Source organism: Varanus komodoensis, unplaced genomic scaffold (assembly GCF_004798865.1).
Source record: "Varanus komodoensis strain SLA01 unplaced genomic scaffold, ASM479886v1 scaffold28, whole genome shotgun sequence".
In the NCBI taxonomy this organism is placed as follows: domain Eukaryota; kingdom Metazoa; phylum Chordata; class Lepidosauria; order Squamata; family Varanidae; genus Varanus; species Varanus komodoensis.
In genome coordinates this window covers 396,445-414,678 of record NW_025335727.1, presented here as the reverse complement: position 1 = coordinate 414,678, position 18,234 = coordinate 396,445, and the positions used below count along the sequence as shown (strand labels likewise).

Sequence of the window (18,234 nt, the reverse complement as noted above, 5' to 3'; positions counted from 1 at the left end):
CCTGCAGGGCTTCTTATGCCTGGCAACCCGCAAGCCACGAGCAACACGGAAGAACCTGTTCGGCAGCACATGAGAGAATGTGATTCTGCCACCCGAGAGAGTCTTGTGGCCCAAGAGCACCAATAACAGCAGTTCCTACAACCCCCTTACCTGTCGAGGCTGGGAAGGCGTATTCATTTGGGTAGCTTGCGCTGGGTTAAAAACCACAGGTGCCGCCTGACCAGGAGGAAATGCTGACTGCTAAGAAAGGGGAGAAGAGAGGAAGAAAAGGAGCAGGTTAGAGCCTCAGGAGCTGTCTTAATCCCCAACCACAACTTAGACAGCACATTAGCACAAGGAAGCATTTGTGTGAATACACATTGCAACCCTACGCTAAAGTTCACCAAACGGATTAAAATGGCTGTTCGATCAACCCCATACTTGCAAGACTGAACGGGCAGACATTGCTACAAGGTCCAGCTAGAAGCCAAACGGGAAGTGAGCTGCACAAAGGTATATTTGGAGCAACTCACACAGAAGAGGAGCTGCTTCCCAAACCATTAGAAAAGACAAGGGCAACAGAAGGTGCTAGTGAATGGAAAAGAACAGTTTGTCTTAAGCCTCACAGGACAGAGGGCAGGATGGTCTGGGAGCATGAATCCTTACCTGTGGAAGTCCAGGAGAAGGGGAGGGATGTGGGGCTGATGGGGTTCCTCCTGAGGGCTGTGGAGCTTTGTTCATTTCACGTGGTGCTGCATAAGGATCCCCTTGCTATCTGCTGGGATGAAGAACAAGAGAGGCATCATGAAACTGAACCCAGAAGGAATCGGCCATGACTGAATACTCCTGAACATGGCATCACTGGGCCACGGCTGTCGCTACCACTGGACACCAGAGCAGATGGGAAAGGTGTGTGGGGCGCAAGGGTGGCCAGTGCATCCAGGTCTCATTTCAGGTTGCATGGAACAGCCTGGGCACCACTGGATCTCCCATTACCACACATGAGACCAGGATATGCGACAGAACCACGGCCTCTTCAAGGACAAGTCAGGTAAGGAGAGCAGTGAGTTCGGTACCACAGGAGATCCAGGCAACTATCCCGTTTGTCACCAAGCTACAAGGGCCAGCACACTTCCTTGGCTTTTATTTCTGCGGAAGGTGCTCTGTATTTTTACACTGTGTCCCACAGAAGAGTATCCTGGCCTTCAGAAGCAACACAAATCATGAGAGGGCGATTTTGGTATAGGCTTTGCATGTCCAAAAAGAGCAGATGAGAAATTTCTAGCCTGCCTTCTACATGCCTATTCAGCGTGGAATGAAACTCAAGATTTGGCCTGCTGGGAATGTGTTTATATTTCGTTAAAAATAACAACAAAAGCAGACGAGAGGTTTCTCATTGACTAGATCACATTTGTTTGGTGCTATTGCCCCATTCCCGCATCCTCTCAGACTCCTGTTCCTAAGGACCTAGTCAAACTTTCCCGCAAGAAAGTGCAAATGGAATCTGCTGAGCTTGCCCCAAAGCGTTGGCTGAAGGAGGGCAACTGGCAGCAATGTTTGACCCCATCTGACAAAACAACCCAAAGGATTCATTTTCACATTGCAACCTACCGAACAAAGTATATGCATAATGCTTTTGGGCCACAGGGGTACCCGACAGAAAGATGGGCATCATGCTTTAAGGGTGCTTCTTGCATGTGACCCACCAAAGTACCCAGCTTGTTTGTGGATCTGTACAGAATACGACCGCTGCTGCCACAACAGCACCCACTGCTCATGTCCTGCAGCGCCATGTTGAGACCTGCCAATTTGAGCTGCCATTTCTAAATAGGTCCAATTCTGCTGCTCCCTACTGACGTGTACAATGACTGCAAGATCACACGCCACTGGGAAGACCATCCCTATTTGTGGTATTGGTCTTTTCTTCAGCACATTCCAGTGCACACAGAACACACAGCATCTAGCTCAGACCCTCAGTTAATTTAAGCTGCTAGTGGAGCTACAAGGCAACAGGATGACTTGCCCAAGAACAATTCATGTCTGGCTGGACTTCAACAGCAGCAGGCACTACCCATAAATGAGACATGTGGACTGATGCACCATGATGACCTCCCATTACACCCCGTTAACTTCCCTGCATTCTCAGGACTCTACATGAGAGTGTGGCTACAAGAAATAGGAGCACCACAAGTCTGTACAGAAGGCTTCTATCGAGTCCCCACTCCATACCCTGGGTCCAACAAGCCAGGTCACTAAGCTGCAATCCAAGCACATACCTGCCCAGCCTCATGTACGCAAGCAAAGGAAATGAATTCTTTCAGGAGCAAATGAAAGCAACCAACTGCTGCAGAATACAGGGCAACCCCATCACAGATCCTGGAAAGTTTTGGCCTACCAGATGCCCCTTTAGAAGAGGGGGAGAATTAGAAGCCTCCAGACTGTTTGCGGGCTAAAGAAAGAATGCACACACACATACACCAAGAGCGCCCTGACAGGACTCCCTCCCATCTTCTTAGGATTGCAGCCAGTGAGCAACAACACAACCTGTGGAATCTCCTGGGAACAGGATCCTTTGGGACTGCACAGGGGCCGGTGCCCCTCTGCAATACTGATTGAGGTAGGGCTGGGGTGGGGGGGTCACAAAGGCAGTGCAGCCAGAAAAGCGGTCCCCCCCCCAATCACCCCACCCAAACAGACCTGGAGCCCTGCTGTAACCTGACCCCCGGGCTGCTGCAGTCAGCATTTCAGGCTCCCAACACTTGGAGGGAGAGATGGAAGGATACGCAATGCTAAAGGAGGACAGGTTTCTGCAGAATTCCCCGCTCAGCACACAGCACAGGCAAGCAAGTTCTTGGCTGAGTGGCCCTGCTGAGGACACCCGGACTGACTACATCTGGATGCTGATCCTGCAGATTTCACAGAGCACTAGCAATAAAGCCGAAGGGTATGCAGACCGAGGATGGGGAATGGATGACTGGGGTGCAATTTCCTCACCACCATTGGGGTCACAACTACCAGCTCTTTTCCCCAGTCTTCCTAGCTCTTACTGGTCCCGAGTGCCAGTATTTTAATGGGGCATCCCTTGGGGGAAGATGCTTGTTTTGGGGTGGTGGCGCTATGGCTGACCTGGGCACAGCCTGTCCCTGGGCATTCTCCCTTCACCAGCCAGCCACACAGTGGTGCAGTATCATGTACAGGCGCTCAGGGAGGGGGCACTCTGCAGCCTTTCCGGCAGCAAGCAACTCCACATGGTGCTATGCACCCAAGCCTATGGAAGGACCCCACTGTAGATGGGCCTCAACTTCCAGATGCAGGAACAGAGACCGAGCCCCTCCCTGCCCTGCGTGCACATCTGTAAGGCAGAGGACAGCCCTTCACATGGAGGAAGGGCACCGTCTCACAAAACAGATTCCCAAGGGGTGAAAGGAATCAGGTCAGTGCCACAGGGGAGGCCCATGAGCTGCTGAGTCCCCCCCCCACACACACACACACACACACACAAGTGCCTCTGTGAAGTTCTGAAGGACGCAGCCGATGCTGCCCCAGAGTCTGGGGAGAGGTAACTCTAGGTGAAAGTCATTCCCCCACCCCTACCCCAATCACGCCAAATATGCCAATGGATTCTTTCTGCAGGCCAGCCCGCTGCCAAGGACTCTTCCTCCCCAGGCCAAGGCCAAGACATTCTCTGTGCACAGGCCCAACCCCAGCAACATACAGCTATGAAGACGAAGATTAAGTTTGGGAACCTACGTATCTTTACTTCTCCCCGCTCCCCCCACAATCCTTGACCATGCTAAACCAGGACGGGGCAAACAGAAAGTTGAGGCCTCTCTGGGAAAGTGCCCCCCTCCACCAATACGCTACTCAAAACATGCACAGCAAAGACACAGAGTGGGAGACATAAAATACTCACCCCTAAGTAGGAAAACCCCAGGCCAGCTTCGTAAGCAGCTGAGACTTTTCATCTGCCACACTTTGAGAAAGCGAAGGGGGGTGGGCTAGGGGAGAGAATATCAGCCTGCAAACCTGCTGGTGCGTGGCGGTGAGGGTCGGGCTCGCCAAACATGGGCAAGGCAGGGGACAGCCCCCCACCCCCACCCTGGGAAGGCCAAGAACATGAGTGCCGGGAGCTGTCGGTGGTGTCAGATCGCAGAGTCTGCTGCACTGCAGAGACACCGAGACAGAGAGAGGAGAGCGAGGGAGACAGACAGACTGTGGAGAACCAGGGAGCACCCAAAACCCCACCCACAGTTACAGTCATTCGGCCCCAGCACTGCCCAAACCAGTCGAGAGAAAATCCCACGCCTACATGCCTGAGTCACTTGCATTGCACAGGCAGGAGGTGCAGGAAGAAAAAGGCAGGCAGGCAGGCAGGCAGGCAGGCAGGAGGCAGGCTCGTGGCCCAGCCTAGCGAAGCCTCTCCCTCCTGGCACAGCCAAGCAACCAGACACCCACCTGTGCTACCGGAGAAGGCAAGGGACAGATGGCAAGAGGGAGCCAGGATGCTGTGCCACGCACAGCCCCAACATCCGTGGGAGGCCGTCCTGCACAGGGAGCATGCCCTGCCTCACCCCATCTCCAAGTGCAGGAGCTCTGGACTGAGGATCGGGGACTGTACACCCCGCAGCACTGCCTCCAAAATCAGCAAGAACCGTGATGCGGGTGGCAGCAGAGGCAAATGGGCATGATTCTACGGGGAGAAGAGGCAATGCGGTTAAAGCAGCTTTGGAGGCAGAAGTCCTAGTTTGGTTGTGGAGGAGGGAGAGACAGGAAGCAAGGAGGCAGAGTTCAAGAAGGAACACCTGCAGGGGTGCAAGGTCCTGTCTCAGCACTTCGAGGGGACAGACTTGAATCTGGAACACTTTGGCAGGCAAGCAAGCAAAAAAGAAAAAAAAAATCAAGGCTCAGCCTCAGTGCTCCTATCTGTAAATCAGCGACCACAGTGATCCTTGCACTATTAGCTCAATTGAAGTCCTTGTAAAATAAATAAGCAATGTTGATGATAACCAACAGTAATCTGTCCATATTTCACTCAAGAAACCTCCTCCTGCCGACAACTGGTTCCTCCCAGCATGGCAGGAGTCAGAGACAGAACAAATGCAGAGTGGCTTCCCAAACCTGCTTTCAGTTTGAGAAAGGACAGGCTCCTGCCATGCTTTTTTAAGGAGGGTTTTAGAAGAGGTGAGGTTGAGAGGGAGAATGAAGGGTGAGGACACATTCAACTTATGCTAGTGGGGCTAGAAGGGGGCTGTGAATGGCACAGGAGGGCTAGAAATAGCTGAAGGGGCAGGTAGAAACTAAAGGAATTTAGTGACAACCTCAGATATACAGTCTCCTCCTCCCAAAAAAAAGAAACCCACACAAGGAGGAATGCCTCACTTGCTTCCAAAGAGGGTAAACAGGCGCGAAGCTAGGATGCTCTCAGCATTTACCACTTATGCACTCAGGGAAAAAGCAGACCTGAAGCCTCCAGGAGCAGAAATCAGGAGAAACAATTCCCAGGGGTCGCTGAAGTGGGTTGCCATGGTGTTGGACAATCAGCATTTGGAGCAATCAGGCAAAGGACCACCCGGAGGGAACTGCCACTTCTTTGGGTCATGACCAGACTTACAGCACTAATGCACCAGGTTAAAGACAGCACTGTGCAGCTAACAAGGACTGCAAGCCACATTTCCACACTATGGAAAACTGGAAAAACAACTCCCTGACCAGAGAGCGCCTACCTAGAGGGACTGGAGCAAGGAACTTGCTTGCCTATCTCCAAATTCTCTTGGCCTGAGTTCAGAAAACCCATGCACACCCTGAAACAGAGAGAACCAGTAACAGCCATGTGGGGACCCTTCACAACTTACAAATGAAGGTGATGATGTGTTTTGCTTTTGCTTTGTTTTTCCAGCCAGAGAAGGGCGAGGCTACACTGCATTGGCTTGCTTTAGGCCCAGAACCGACCTGAATGCATGACACAACAGTGCAACACATTGCTATGAGAAGAATACAGCACAAGCCACATTTGCAGCTGTGACAGTAATGCCATTTTCCTGGTGGCTGCTCTTCATGGAAAGTTTTTTTCCCCCCTTGGGTTCCATTGTTCAGGCCAGAGTCTCTCACACTGGCTCAGGAAGAATAATGCAGAGTAGTAAAGACCACAATTGTTCACAGACACATAAAAAGCTAGCGCACAGTGTTCCAAAGTGAGACTGAGGAGTCCATTTGATCCTTGAGACACAGTAAAGTAGAGCTAGGAGTCCCCAGCTGAGACATCCCAGAGCCCCAGATGGCTCATGGCAGCCAAGAAGGGACATTAAACAAATACTGCCTAGTGAAGTCACCTTTTCATTAAGTTCAAGAAACATTATTTGGGGGGAACACTCCCCTAATATGTCCAAGGATAACCACTGCAATATTAGTACTGAACCATGAAGATTTGCATTACTTATTTTTACAGCAACTATTCCTGCTGAACCAACCTGGCTCAAGCTTCACAAAAGGGCCCTCACTCTGTCATCTCTGGAATAAATATGTGCTACTTCCCACAACCATGACACAACAGGAAGAAGACAGCTGTCAGCTTCACATGCACAGAAGACTTCAGCCACCCAAGTTCTGCCAATGCAACTGATTAGCCCAGTCAGTGCTTTAAACAAACACCTGTGAAGGTTAAAACCTGTGAAAGCGGAAAGGTGGAGACTTGAAGCTTCAGCCACAAGGCACCTAGACCCTTGATCAGGCGGTCCATTCCAAGGGCACAGCCCGGTGCTTTAGAATGTGTATACATCAAGCCAAAATTGATAAGAGCAGATAGACTGGGGGTGGAGTGAGAGACAGAAATCTGCTGGTGTATTCAACTCATTTTTATTCACTGAACTCTTCACCTCAATTGCTCTTTCCTGGGAAAACTAACGAGGTGGGGGGAGAACAAGTCCAACGTGCAGAAATACTGGGTTCCCTACAAGTCTGTTGTCTCCAAAACAAATGACATGTTTGCCCAATTTCATTCAAATTCAATTCATTCAAATTCAATTTCAACCTTCTAAAATTAAGTGCTGAAATGGAAGGTTTTGACTCCCCCATCCCTAGACTCTGTTTCAGGGGGGCTCAAAGACTGATGCTGTCAAGAATTGCCCCCGGTCACTGCCCTCTTTATTCCTTATCTGCACTCTGGTCAGTCCACCAAATTGTGACCAGAATCTCACTCGCCCATCTGTGTGTGATGGGCCCTCCCCAGCAAGAGCCAGTACAGGGGGCGGGGGACCGCCACTCTGTGAATTTAGAGGCTCCCAAGTTTAGATCTCACCTCTGCTATGGACTCATTAGGTTTAGATGAGCCTTTCTCACAGCTTCCTCCTTCCAATGCGCAAGGCAGGGATAAATGATCTTGTCCTACTTACAGACCCAATTCGCACAACACCACTAAGCATGGGTTACTTCTCCCATGAGCCATGTCTCGACCATTTTGATTGCGCAAACCCCAATTAGGGTGATGTCGCATCTTGGCAACCATTTTCAATGACCCTCACTGAACCCAGACTTTGCAGCAGGAACTGAGTGTTGTTTTACCCTTAAATAAAACACGAAGAGTGGGTTTGCGCAACATGGCAACGATCCTGGGTTAAAAATAATAATCTGGCCACGCCACGTGAATTGGCCCACAGGGTTATCATGAAGATGTTATTTATTTATGTCAGTTTTAAACCACGCAATAGCCAAAGCTCTCTGGGCAGTTAACCAAAGTAAAAAAACACAATTAAGAAAAAAGAAAAAACATAAAACCACAGCAGATTTTTGAAATATCACAGACAAAACACTTGCAACCCTCCAATGCACTACAATGCCTATCATGATTAGGATTACCATGCGATCCCATGCTCTTCATGAGAACACGGCTTCAGACATGCTTGGAGTGCAGTAATGCCTCTTAATTTTTCAACAAAGCCCCTGGTATGCTGTACCAGGGCATTATAGGAAATTTACATTACGGCCACAAGTGCGGGGTTCCAGGAGAGGAGAGGCAGCAAGGCAGGTCTTGGCGGTAAGTCTTGACAGGATGCTGAAGTCCTGTGGCTGCCAACCAAGAATACTATGTGATGGCAGCCTGATGCTGTATCAGTTCACCTGCTTGGGGCACATGGACTGTGTATAATCTGACAGGCATCAGATTCAATCCAGCTCTACTTCCATGTACTATAACTAGTATCATGGCTTAGTATGTCAAAAGTTGTGCCTCAGTCATCCTGCATAGCAGGTCAATTATGGTACCCATTTCAGATAAGGGCAATAAAACCAAGACAGTGCCTGATTTGGTGAAATGGAGGTGCCTAGCTGCATAAGTCTGCAGGAATCACATTTGTGAGCAAATCTATCAAAGCATCTTCTTGCCCGTTTGCAGAACGTATGATGAAGCATGTAAACTGCATCCAGCAAAGAAGGAACCATATCCCTCTTCTGGCTGCTTACGACAGCCGGGTGACTGCTGGTCCAGCCAACCCCTTTCTACAAAGGCAAAGACGATTTCAACAGCCCTGTTTACTCCAGGAAGCCTCACAATCCTTGTCCCAGCCGAAAGACAAAATGCCTACAACCCCGTTTGCTTCTCTTTGTTCCCTTTTGCCACTTGCATCTTCCATTTCTTCCAACCCATTGTCATCTACCAAAAACAACTTTGATTGCAAGCTCTCAGGAGCAAAAAAATCCCTTTTTCTCTTAGGGTGCAACACAATGTAAACCGAAAAAACTGTAAAACAAATACAACAATAAAGATGCTTTTCCCTCGAGTCACAGCAGCATCCACCATCACCTTGTTTAAAGGAGCCCATTTCCCACCAATTTTATCCCTGGTTTAGAAGAGAAACAGTCATTACAGAACCTGTAGCTCAATCTCCTGTAACACAGGAAACAGAACACAGCAAATTATTAAGTCGAACCTCTTCGATGTGAGAGGAACATGTACAAAAGTCCTGACCTGACAACCAGGACCATCTCCCCAGAGCATCTTCCTAACTACATGGTAGAACATAGTTGTTCAACCAACTTGTGCTTCACTTCACAGTTCCAGTAATGCAAAGTATTCAAGAGATAAACCAAAAATCAATAAAGTACACTGCAGAATAAGGAGACGCGTTTAGATACTGGATAGCATCAAAACTTCGCATGCTGAGCTAGATTTTGGGCCGCTCCTCACTGTAGCTTTGACATCCCTAGTACCAAGTCTGACTGCAATTTTCAACCAAGCCCAGCAAACAGAAAAACAAAAATTCAGGAGGAAAGCCCATTTTGCTTAGGCATTTCCATTTCCCATCTGTCCTACAGAATCGCATCTGCAGATTCTGTATTGAAGATTGAATCCTTTGTTTTAATGCAAAATCACTACTATTTGTGGATCTGTATTTCCAAGATGCAAGTTCAACTACAATCCTAGCTCTGCTCAGATGTACGCTGCTGGGAGAGAAATCAGTCCCACCGCCAAGTGTGACAGGGCGGGAAGAGGTAACTAATCCATGTCCTGCAATGTTAAACACAACCAAGTGTAAAAAGCCCCCATCATTCCATTCCCACTTCTAAAAGAGAAACAAGAAGCTCTAGCCCAACAGTACATGGAGAGGAAAAATGTCAAGGCAGACTGCAATAATAGGGAAAATATAGCAACACTGAAGAAAACTGAACTGCATGCAATTGTTGTTATGCACCACCAAGTTGTCTCCAACTTATGTGACCTATGTATGAAAGCCCTCCAGAATAGTCTATCCATAACAGCTCTGCTCAACTGTTCTAATTCAAGGCTGTGGCTTCCTTTACAAAGTCAATCTATCTCTTTTTTGGTCTCCCTTTTCTTCTTTTACCTTCAACTTCCCCTAGCATGGCTATCTTCTCCAAGAACTAGGTAAAATACTTCCTTTACTACCAAACTAGTATTTTCCAAGTATTTTACTGCTCTAACACCACAAAATGCACCATTTATAACCTAGCTAGCATACCGATTTGCCCTACTGGACATAGAAGATGTTATGACAGATCACTATTCAATGAAGCCATTCCTGGACTACTTTTCATTGTAAAAGCCTGCCCTGTCAAGGCACTTCATATAAAACAATTCTACATACATTACTCTGTAGTAACACAGCTCAGTTCAGATGAAGCTAGCCACTGCTCACCTATTTCAATGGGTCCAGTCTAAACACAACCAAGTCCAGATCCAACTCAATGAATCCCACAGCATACAGAGAAACTTCACATTCTGAAGTTGTAGAGCTGTTTATATAAAAATCTTAATTCTACACATGCTGAGCAAGTAAAACATTATCTTAGAAAGCATCTTGCTCATTTACAAAGATAATATTTTGGGGAGGGGGGTTCTCTCAGTATTCCGCAAGCCTCCCATTTTCCCTAAAGGGGAAAAGGTGCTCAGGACAAAAAGGACCTCCTGAGGCTTTCACAGCTTCCTGTACAGAACACAGTATTATGCACGAGGCCCTTGGACTGCGCTTATTAAGGGACCTTCAGCATGCACTATTTTCCTGCCTTCCCTGCTAACTCAGTTGGATGCAAACTCAAAGCATTAGCAGATGTCTAACCGCTTTTTGAAAACTTCAAGAAAGAAGAAAAGACAGATGTGCAATTCCCACAGGCATTTCTATGTCTAAACTCATGTTAGAATCAGGTTATTTTTCCTAACATCAAAGCCTGTTGTACCGTTTCCTTATTTCACAAAGGAATTATGGCTTGGGAAGCCCCAGACAAATTTCTTCCCAAATAACATATATTTAAGGTTCATCAGATATAGGCTAGTTACTTTTTGATATCCTCTAAACACCCCTTTGTATTCATGGTCAGAGTGCACACTCCCCTACTTTTTCAATGAATGTTTATGGGTAAGATGAAGATTTCAAGGTTATAATTCTATTTTAGCCATTGCAGGTATTAAATCTGAGGGTAAGGTTAACAGCATTAAGGTAGCACTTCAAAGCATTTCATCCATATTACCTTAGTAATCTTTACTACTGGTAGGTTAGTTATTATTAAATCCAATATTGAAGCTAAAATAAAGGGGATTAGACAAATTCATTAAAAATGTTTCTAGTCATCATGGCAATAGAATGCCTTTACCACATTCCAAGGCAGCATCCTTCAAAATCCCTGATTAAGTGCAACATGGGTGGGAGAGGACTGCAGCCTTCATTTACAGCTTGTGGGCTTTTCACAGGCATCAGGTAGGCAATTGTGAAGAGCAAAACTCCATGAAGCTTTAGTCTGAAGTATCAGGCCTTGAATGTTAGATTTCAAGGCCTGAGAGGGAGCCAGTGGTGGCTTGAGCTCACTACTGAGGTGAGATTTGAATCAGGGACTTCCTGACTCACACTTTGGTGACACCGTGTCACCTTTCAAAGTGGTATTTATTCCTGCTTAACAGAATTACAAGGGAGAGCTCTTGAGTCACTTGCCTGTGGCAGAACCATCACTTCCAGAAATGTCCTTTCCAAGAAGGTATGTGGACAGATATACAAGAAACCCTGGACTAGCAGGATTTTCTCTAGCTAATGGAAGTGGAAAAAGCAAAAGAGGAAACATTTTGTTCACACACCCTATGATTAGCCTCTTCCTTATGCTGCTCCTGAAGGTAGCACTTTGCTCCTTCTCCTGCGTGACAGGAAGTGAACAGTGAACAAATAGCAACAGGCTCCACCTCCAAGGATGATAGGAAAGGACTTTTCTCAAGGGAAGTCTCAAATTTATAAAGTGCTCTTCTGAAGTCCAGAAACACAAACTTACCAGGGAGAAGGCAATGTTAAAACTATTGCCCATATTTATTCTACAATATTTAGTCAGAACAGAGAGATCCTAGAGCCACTTCTTCCGGATGTTTTACCACTTCTGCAAAAGGAACTCTACTGCACAAAATGAGCATGCTTCTCTTCTACATGGCCACCAATTCGAGCCTGCTGTGGCATATACACTCAATAGAAGAGAAACATGGGCACTTAGGGAGCCGCGTGGCTAATGGGGCGGGCTAGAAATCCAATAAATAAAATAAATAAATGACAGGGAGAGGACAATTCCATATAGGTAAGTTATTTTCTGTGACCATGCTGTCTTGGGTGAAGGGGCCATACTCCAGTTAAGATGAATGGAATTATATCCTTGGACTTTTAAAAACCTGGGCTAAAAAAAATCAGCTTGGCCACAAACTCACCGAATGGCCTTGGGGAAGTCACACTCTCACAGCCTCAGGTCCTGAACTGTATAATGAAAACAGTAATATTTAATATTTGCACAGTACTTTTTCACATTTTACCTTGAAAAGCTTTGCAACCACAATATAAGGAAGGCCTGCATTATTTTGAAAGACAAGCTGATAGTGACTTGTCCCTTGGGTTATTACATTTTTTCTTGCCATTCTTTCAAAATGGAACGCAACATGGCCAATTTGAACATTCCCAGGTTGCACCAACCTGTCAGACCTGTGTGGCTTCAACAAGGTTGCTGCATCATAAGCCTTCGAGATCATGTCCTAAGAAAGGTGAGATTATCCAAAGGTCTTCAAGGGTCACAGCTCAATCTTGCCATTCAGCCCAACTTGATATCTTATGGCCCACAACTCCCACACACCCCAACCAGAGTACTAGATTAGGAAAAGCTGTTGGAACTACTCAGCTTGCAAAGTGTCAATGGCAGTAACCAACCACCTCAAAGGATTATTGAGACAGCATACAATGAGAAGCAGTGGGGCCAAAAACACTGCAAAACTGGATCATACCACTCTGCTTCCCAGAACATGGCCTATGACTTACCACAGTACAGCCCCCTTAGAACAATGGAGGCATACAATTCAAAGTAGCTAAGCTATCCTTAGCTTGACTTATGGCTCCTACAAGGAACTAACAGAGTTAGGGTTGCTAAATGGGGATATGTTTTTAAAATGCTAGTTCCCATGCACCGTGACACTTCCTATCCCTGTGCAAACTGGCTCCTATTTAAAAAAAAATTCTGGAGCTTAGGAATTTGAAGTATTTCCCCAGCCCTTCTTTTGAGTAACACACCCATGTTTTCTGGCCTCTTAACGAGCAGCCATGGCATGCCTCATTACAGAAGGTCCCTCACTCCACTGTGTAGGTAAGTCTTACGTTCTGAAGTACTGAGAGCCCTCCCCTGTTCTCTTAGGACAGGCTTTCACCATCAAAATGGCAAAGTTTTCCACCTACTCCAGCTACCAGAAGCAGCCCTGTACTGGCTGTTTAATGTGAAAATTGCCCAACTCTCCACATAATCTGCAGGACCACTGCAAAAAGCAGGAACCAGGAAATGTGCAATGGAGGTGCAAGATATCCTCCCCCCCACATTCCTAAAAGACAGTTGGTGTTGCTCCATACTGTAAATTCCCTTTAATCACCATCCAGTCCCACCTTGACAGCTAGGAGCCACCTCATAAGCAAAATAAGCCACCCTACCATAATCTGAATTTGTAATTTTCAGAACTGACAGAAAAAAAATCTGAAATGTTATATGACCAGAAGTAGCCCAAGTGAAACCCTGCAAAAACCAGGTTATTTAAGAAACTGCTGAGTAATTTTCTGTCACAGGTGATAGTAAGACAAACATATGCTTGGGGAGGAAGGAGGAGCAAGCAATTCAAAGCATTAAACTTAAAACAACACCACATCTGCCCCCATCAGATTCAACAAGGGGCTATACAAAGGGAATGGCCAATTCAAGCTTTATTTACCCCTCTGCATCTTTACAAAGGACCGGAAGATAAGCATGAAAAGACACCCACTGGAATGGGGGGGGGGGGGGGGGGACAGACAACAAACGGCAAATAGGGGAGATCCAGCAGTATTTTGGGGAGGGGGCGGTCTCCAATCCAGAACAGCGGCAGACCGTTCCCATCGCTCCTATTCAGGAAAACTTCTAAACCCGGGGGGGGGGGGGGAGCCAACCCCACCACCTCCAGCAGCAGCAGCAGCACATGGGAGTGCGCTCTCTCTCTATATACACACACACACACACACACACACACACACATATAATATATTAAAAAGACCCCCTCCCACGCAACCCAAGACTTTCCTGCTCCTCCTCCCTTCTCGGAGCGCTATGCTCCCCCCGTCCCCGGGCCTGGCGGGCAGGCCGGCAGGGAGGCAGGCCCCGGTCCGCCTGCTCCAAGGACACGTGTCCCAGCCGGCGGCCCCACAGGGGAGGGAGCGAGAGAAAGCGGCCGCCAGGCCCATGCGGTGGCGGCCGCCGGGTGCCCTGCGCGGGTGCCATCGGGGCGGCGCGTGGGAGAGCGGCCGGCCGGCCGGGCGGGCGGCGGGCGGGCGAAGCCCGGGGCAGCCCCGGCGCGCCAGCGGACAGTACCCGATCTGAGCGGCGAGCACATGGGGCTGGCCCGGATCGCGGAGGCAGGCGCCGATCGCGAGGACCGGCGCGGCGGCGGCGGCAGCGGCCAGCGAAGGAAGGAGCGAGCGAGCGAGCGAAGGGGAGGAGCCGCGCCAGGGCCGGCCCCGCAGCGGCCTAGGGCAGGGCAGGGCCGGGCGAAGAGTGAAGCAAGGAGAAGCGAACACGTGGGGCCAGCGGCTGGAAAGGCCGGCGGGCTTCGGGCCTAGCAGGAGAGCGGCGCCGGCCTACCCTCGCGAGAGTGCGGATGGGGCGCCCGGCCCCGTGTGGAAGCGTCCCTGCCCAGGCGGGTTTGTCGGCCCGCTTTATGCACGGAGCTGGGCGACTGCCTGTCCCCACGTGCATGCGCGCACGCCGCCAAGGATTTGCCGGTACGCCCTCTGGGAAAGGGCGAAGCCTGGCTTTTTGCGGCGAATCCGCCAAAGGTCGGGCTCCACCACTTCCCAGCGGCTGTTCCGACATGCTTCCGCCCCCCACCCCGCCAACTGAGCACACCTGGGGCAAAGCAAGCTCTTGAGCGCCTTACAATAAGCAAGCCAAAAGGAACCGGTTAGGAATGGGAAGACGGCAGTCTGTGCACGCTCTATGCTGGTGTGCAAACCTACATTTCCCAGCATGTTGTGTGTGATCCAGCCATATGGGCCGTGAAGGCACTGTGGACTTGAAAGGAAAATAGAGACGAGTCTTCCATATACCAAACAGATGGGGGGTTTCCTTGGAAGACCATGACAAACAGCAGTGGCTACTACAGGTTATGCGGAGTGGGTGGAGCCCGGTAACTTTCAATTATGAGGGGAGGGTCTATGGACCCACATCCCAAAGCCAGGGACAGGCCAGCAGATTCTCAGGGCTCCTTCAGCACGGGGGTGGGGGGTGCTCCTGAATTCTACAGATGTGCCCACGTAAAGGGATGATGCTAAGCACACTGGGAGTTGTAGGTCCTTTTCTGGTCTAAGCAAGCATAGGACTGCTTCCTAAAGATGCAAAGCTGACATGCTCTAGCACCGCATACCTGTGGTAGAAAGAAATTTCCAGCCTCTATGAGAATTACAGAACAATCTCAAGCAGAAGAAAACTTCTGAATGGTGCTTGCCCCCAAGCAACTGTGCACTAGATCACTACCAGAGGCCTTGGGCTGCAGCGGCACATCTGGGCCTCTGTTAGGCAGATGTATTTGGCAGAATGGCTCTGTCCCTACAAAATACTATTCTCTCAGTCAAGGGTCCTGTTGGATGATCTTCAGTCCTATACATACACAATAAGAGACTGAGAAGGCAAATATGGAAAAGACTAAAGGATTCCTTTATATAAATAATGGAGAGAACAAAGGTATCTCTATATGCTCCTCAGGTTTATTAAAATTGATTAAACCCTACATACAATCCTTGAATTCATGTTCAGTGAGTGGGATGGAGATTTTAATCCACATTATTTTGCAGAGTACAAAAATAGATGAGATTCTGCATTAAAATGTCAGAATGTGGAGTAGGAAATTATTGACATATTCCAACATGTACCTATCATGGAATGGTGTTTATAAGGAAACTGACTCATAGCTTATTGCTATGAGAGCCAATTGTTTTCTCTTTGCCTGTTAGGGCTAATTTTCAGAAAGTTCTTCCAGAGTGAAATGTGAAAGGATGGAATTACAGCTGGAAAGCAAAACAGCAGATCCTGGAGATACTATGGATATTTTACATCTGGGGTGGAAAACAGGATGAACCCTGCAGAAACAGTCTGAAAGACTTACATATACAGAAACAGAGGGAAAACCAATTTTTCTTACATAAAATCAAAGAAAAGTTAAATGTTGGAAGGACAAATTTATGAAGATCTAGTTGTATCTCATACAAACAACAGAGTCAAGTTAAGATGCAGCATGATGGGAAATTCCAAACTCTAGAAAAGCCAAGTATCATTAATATACAGATTTCCTATAAGCTTAGAATCTTTCCGACTAAACCATGAAATAAATTGTGCTCATGAGAAATGAACCAGGTCATAGGACCTCAGGCAGCATGCACTCAATTATGCAGGTTACTGCCCAAACCCTATAAATATTGGATCAAATACTACCAATACTATAAATATGGCTGATGAGACTGTCTGCAGTGTTTAGCGTCTCTACATTTTGAGCAAGAACAGAGAAATGACATTTAGATAATGTGTGTGTGAGATTCTGGGACCTATAGATAAGCTGGGAGGGAACATGAACAAGTCCCCATAGCAATTTTGAGTTAGGAAAGAGCTTAAGCCATGGAAAATATGATTTGAGATAGTAGCTGGTTTTGAAAGTTTCAAACTGAGTTCTCATTCCACTCGTTAATTTGCTATGGGACCTTATGTTCTTTCAATACTTGCTCAACCCCACAGATATTAAGATGTACAAGTTTCCAAGCACTACAAGAACTTGAAATGGTAGTGTGAATGGAAATTATGCCACATCAAAGGAACTGGGGATAAGATTCAAGCCCCAAATTATCATGGAACTTGTGCTCGCCAACAGTATGAAGTACTATTTCAAGGAATAGGACTTAATGCTTTCAAGGGAAGTTCAACCCCAATGGATGTTTGTTGGGGAAAGCTGGAAATTCTACATGTACGTTTTTAGTGCAAAATTGTTTACAATTCTTGCTTCATTCATTTGTACAAAATTTTGGGGCTCTGCACTTCCTACAGTGCAGTGTAAGAGAAACAATTGTGAAACAGAAACCCTCTAGAACCTGGTGCAGAGGGAGTTTTGTTCCATTAATTATTTTATTGTGATTTGAGAGGTGCGAAAGGCTGTTTATACTGCTTACCCATCAGAACTGTAGTGGACTTTGATTTTAGGACCTACAAGTACTGTTGCTATCAGTATTATACTTGGAAACTTCAGGCCTCTTTAGTATTTGTATGCAGAGACCTAGCCACTGAACTAAGAACCTCCAGCTGTCATACAAATTCAACACTAAGGGTTTCAGGACCAATATCTGATACCATTAAAAACCAGGAAAGTTCCCTTTAGAGTTCTGCCCTTTCTCCAAATGGCCTTGACCTCAGCACTGTCTCACTTCAAGGGCGATTTACTTGTAAACTTTTACCCGAAAGATCCCTGATCGGGTCAGAGAAAAAGGGCAGAAAATTATTGTACCCTGTATTAAACATCCATACGGACAGGATCTGAAACGGGTCTGGTGGGGGTTCAAGCCCGTGATGTCTGCCTTTGGGAAGAGAAGTGAGACAGGCCGTGTGGCCCCAGCCCAAGCTGCATCGCATGAGGACAAGCAGAGAAAGTAAAGAGCAGCAGCAGCGATCCTCGGACTCCAGCCTTCTGAGCCCTGGAAACCGTCTCGATGTTTCATTTAAATACGGATGGATTCGGGAATAAACCGGTGGCGCAGAACCAAGTGCGTTCTGCATGGGCTCAGGGGCGCTCGGGCCGAGGGATGGGAGTTCCGGGGACTCAGGAGGCTGAAGGGCAAGAAAAGGCAACGCACCGCCCCGGCCCGCCAACCTCCGCGCGGCCCCGACGGAGGGCGGCGGCGGCGGCGGCGTTGGCGCAGGGAGGGCGAGTGGGCACGCGGGCCCGGCCCTTCTCCCCCAGCCTGGCAGGGAGGGCCGGGCACGAGCGGCCCACGCCACCCGGCCTAGCGTGGCCCGGCCCGGCCCGGCCCGGCCGGCGTCTCTTCCTGGCTCCCACGTGGTGCCGAGGCGAGGCCTGGAGCGGCAGCGGGAGGGGCGCGAGTCGCAGCGGCGAGCAATGGCGGCCGAAGCCCAGGCGGGGCGCGCCGAGGCGAGCGCGGCCAGGCGAGTCCCCCCCCCACCACCGCGCCACCACTCACAGACGCAGCACGTGCGAGCCCGGGAGAGGCCCCGCTAGGCCCGGGC

The 18,234-nt window shown here is 48.4% G+C and overlaps 1 protein-coding gene across 8 annotated transcripts in view; it reads right to left on the bottom strand.

Moving 5' to 3' along the window:
• EIF4G1 (eukaryotic translation initiation factor 4 gamma 1) overlaps positions 1–14,348 on the bottom strand; it is a 75,363-nt gene extending 61,015 nt beyond the window's left edge. For 2 of the 8 annotated variants that reach the window (XM_044434377.1, XM_044434383.1), the window contains exons 1-3: positions 12,164–12,222; positions 646–754; positions 151–240 (exon numbers count right to left, since the gene is read on the bottom strand). In XM_044434377.1, coding sequence (XP_044290312.1) covers positions 151–240; positions 646–720 — 165 coding nt within the window. In that variant the 5' untranslated portion in view covers positions 721–754; positions 12,164–12,222. Of the gene's footprint in view, positions 1–150; positions 241–645; positions 755–3,892; positions 3,917–12,163; positions 12,223–14,325 lie in introns of those variants that run through there. The other 6 variants (XM_044434380.1, XM_044434382.1, XM_044434379.1 and 3 more) reach the window with 5 other exon arrangements.
• Positions 14,349–18,234: the final 3,886 nt, after the last annotated feature.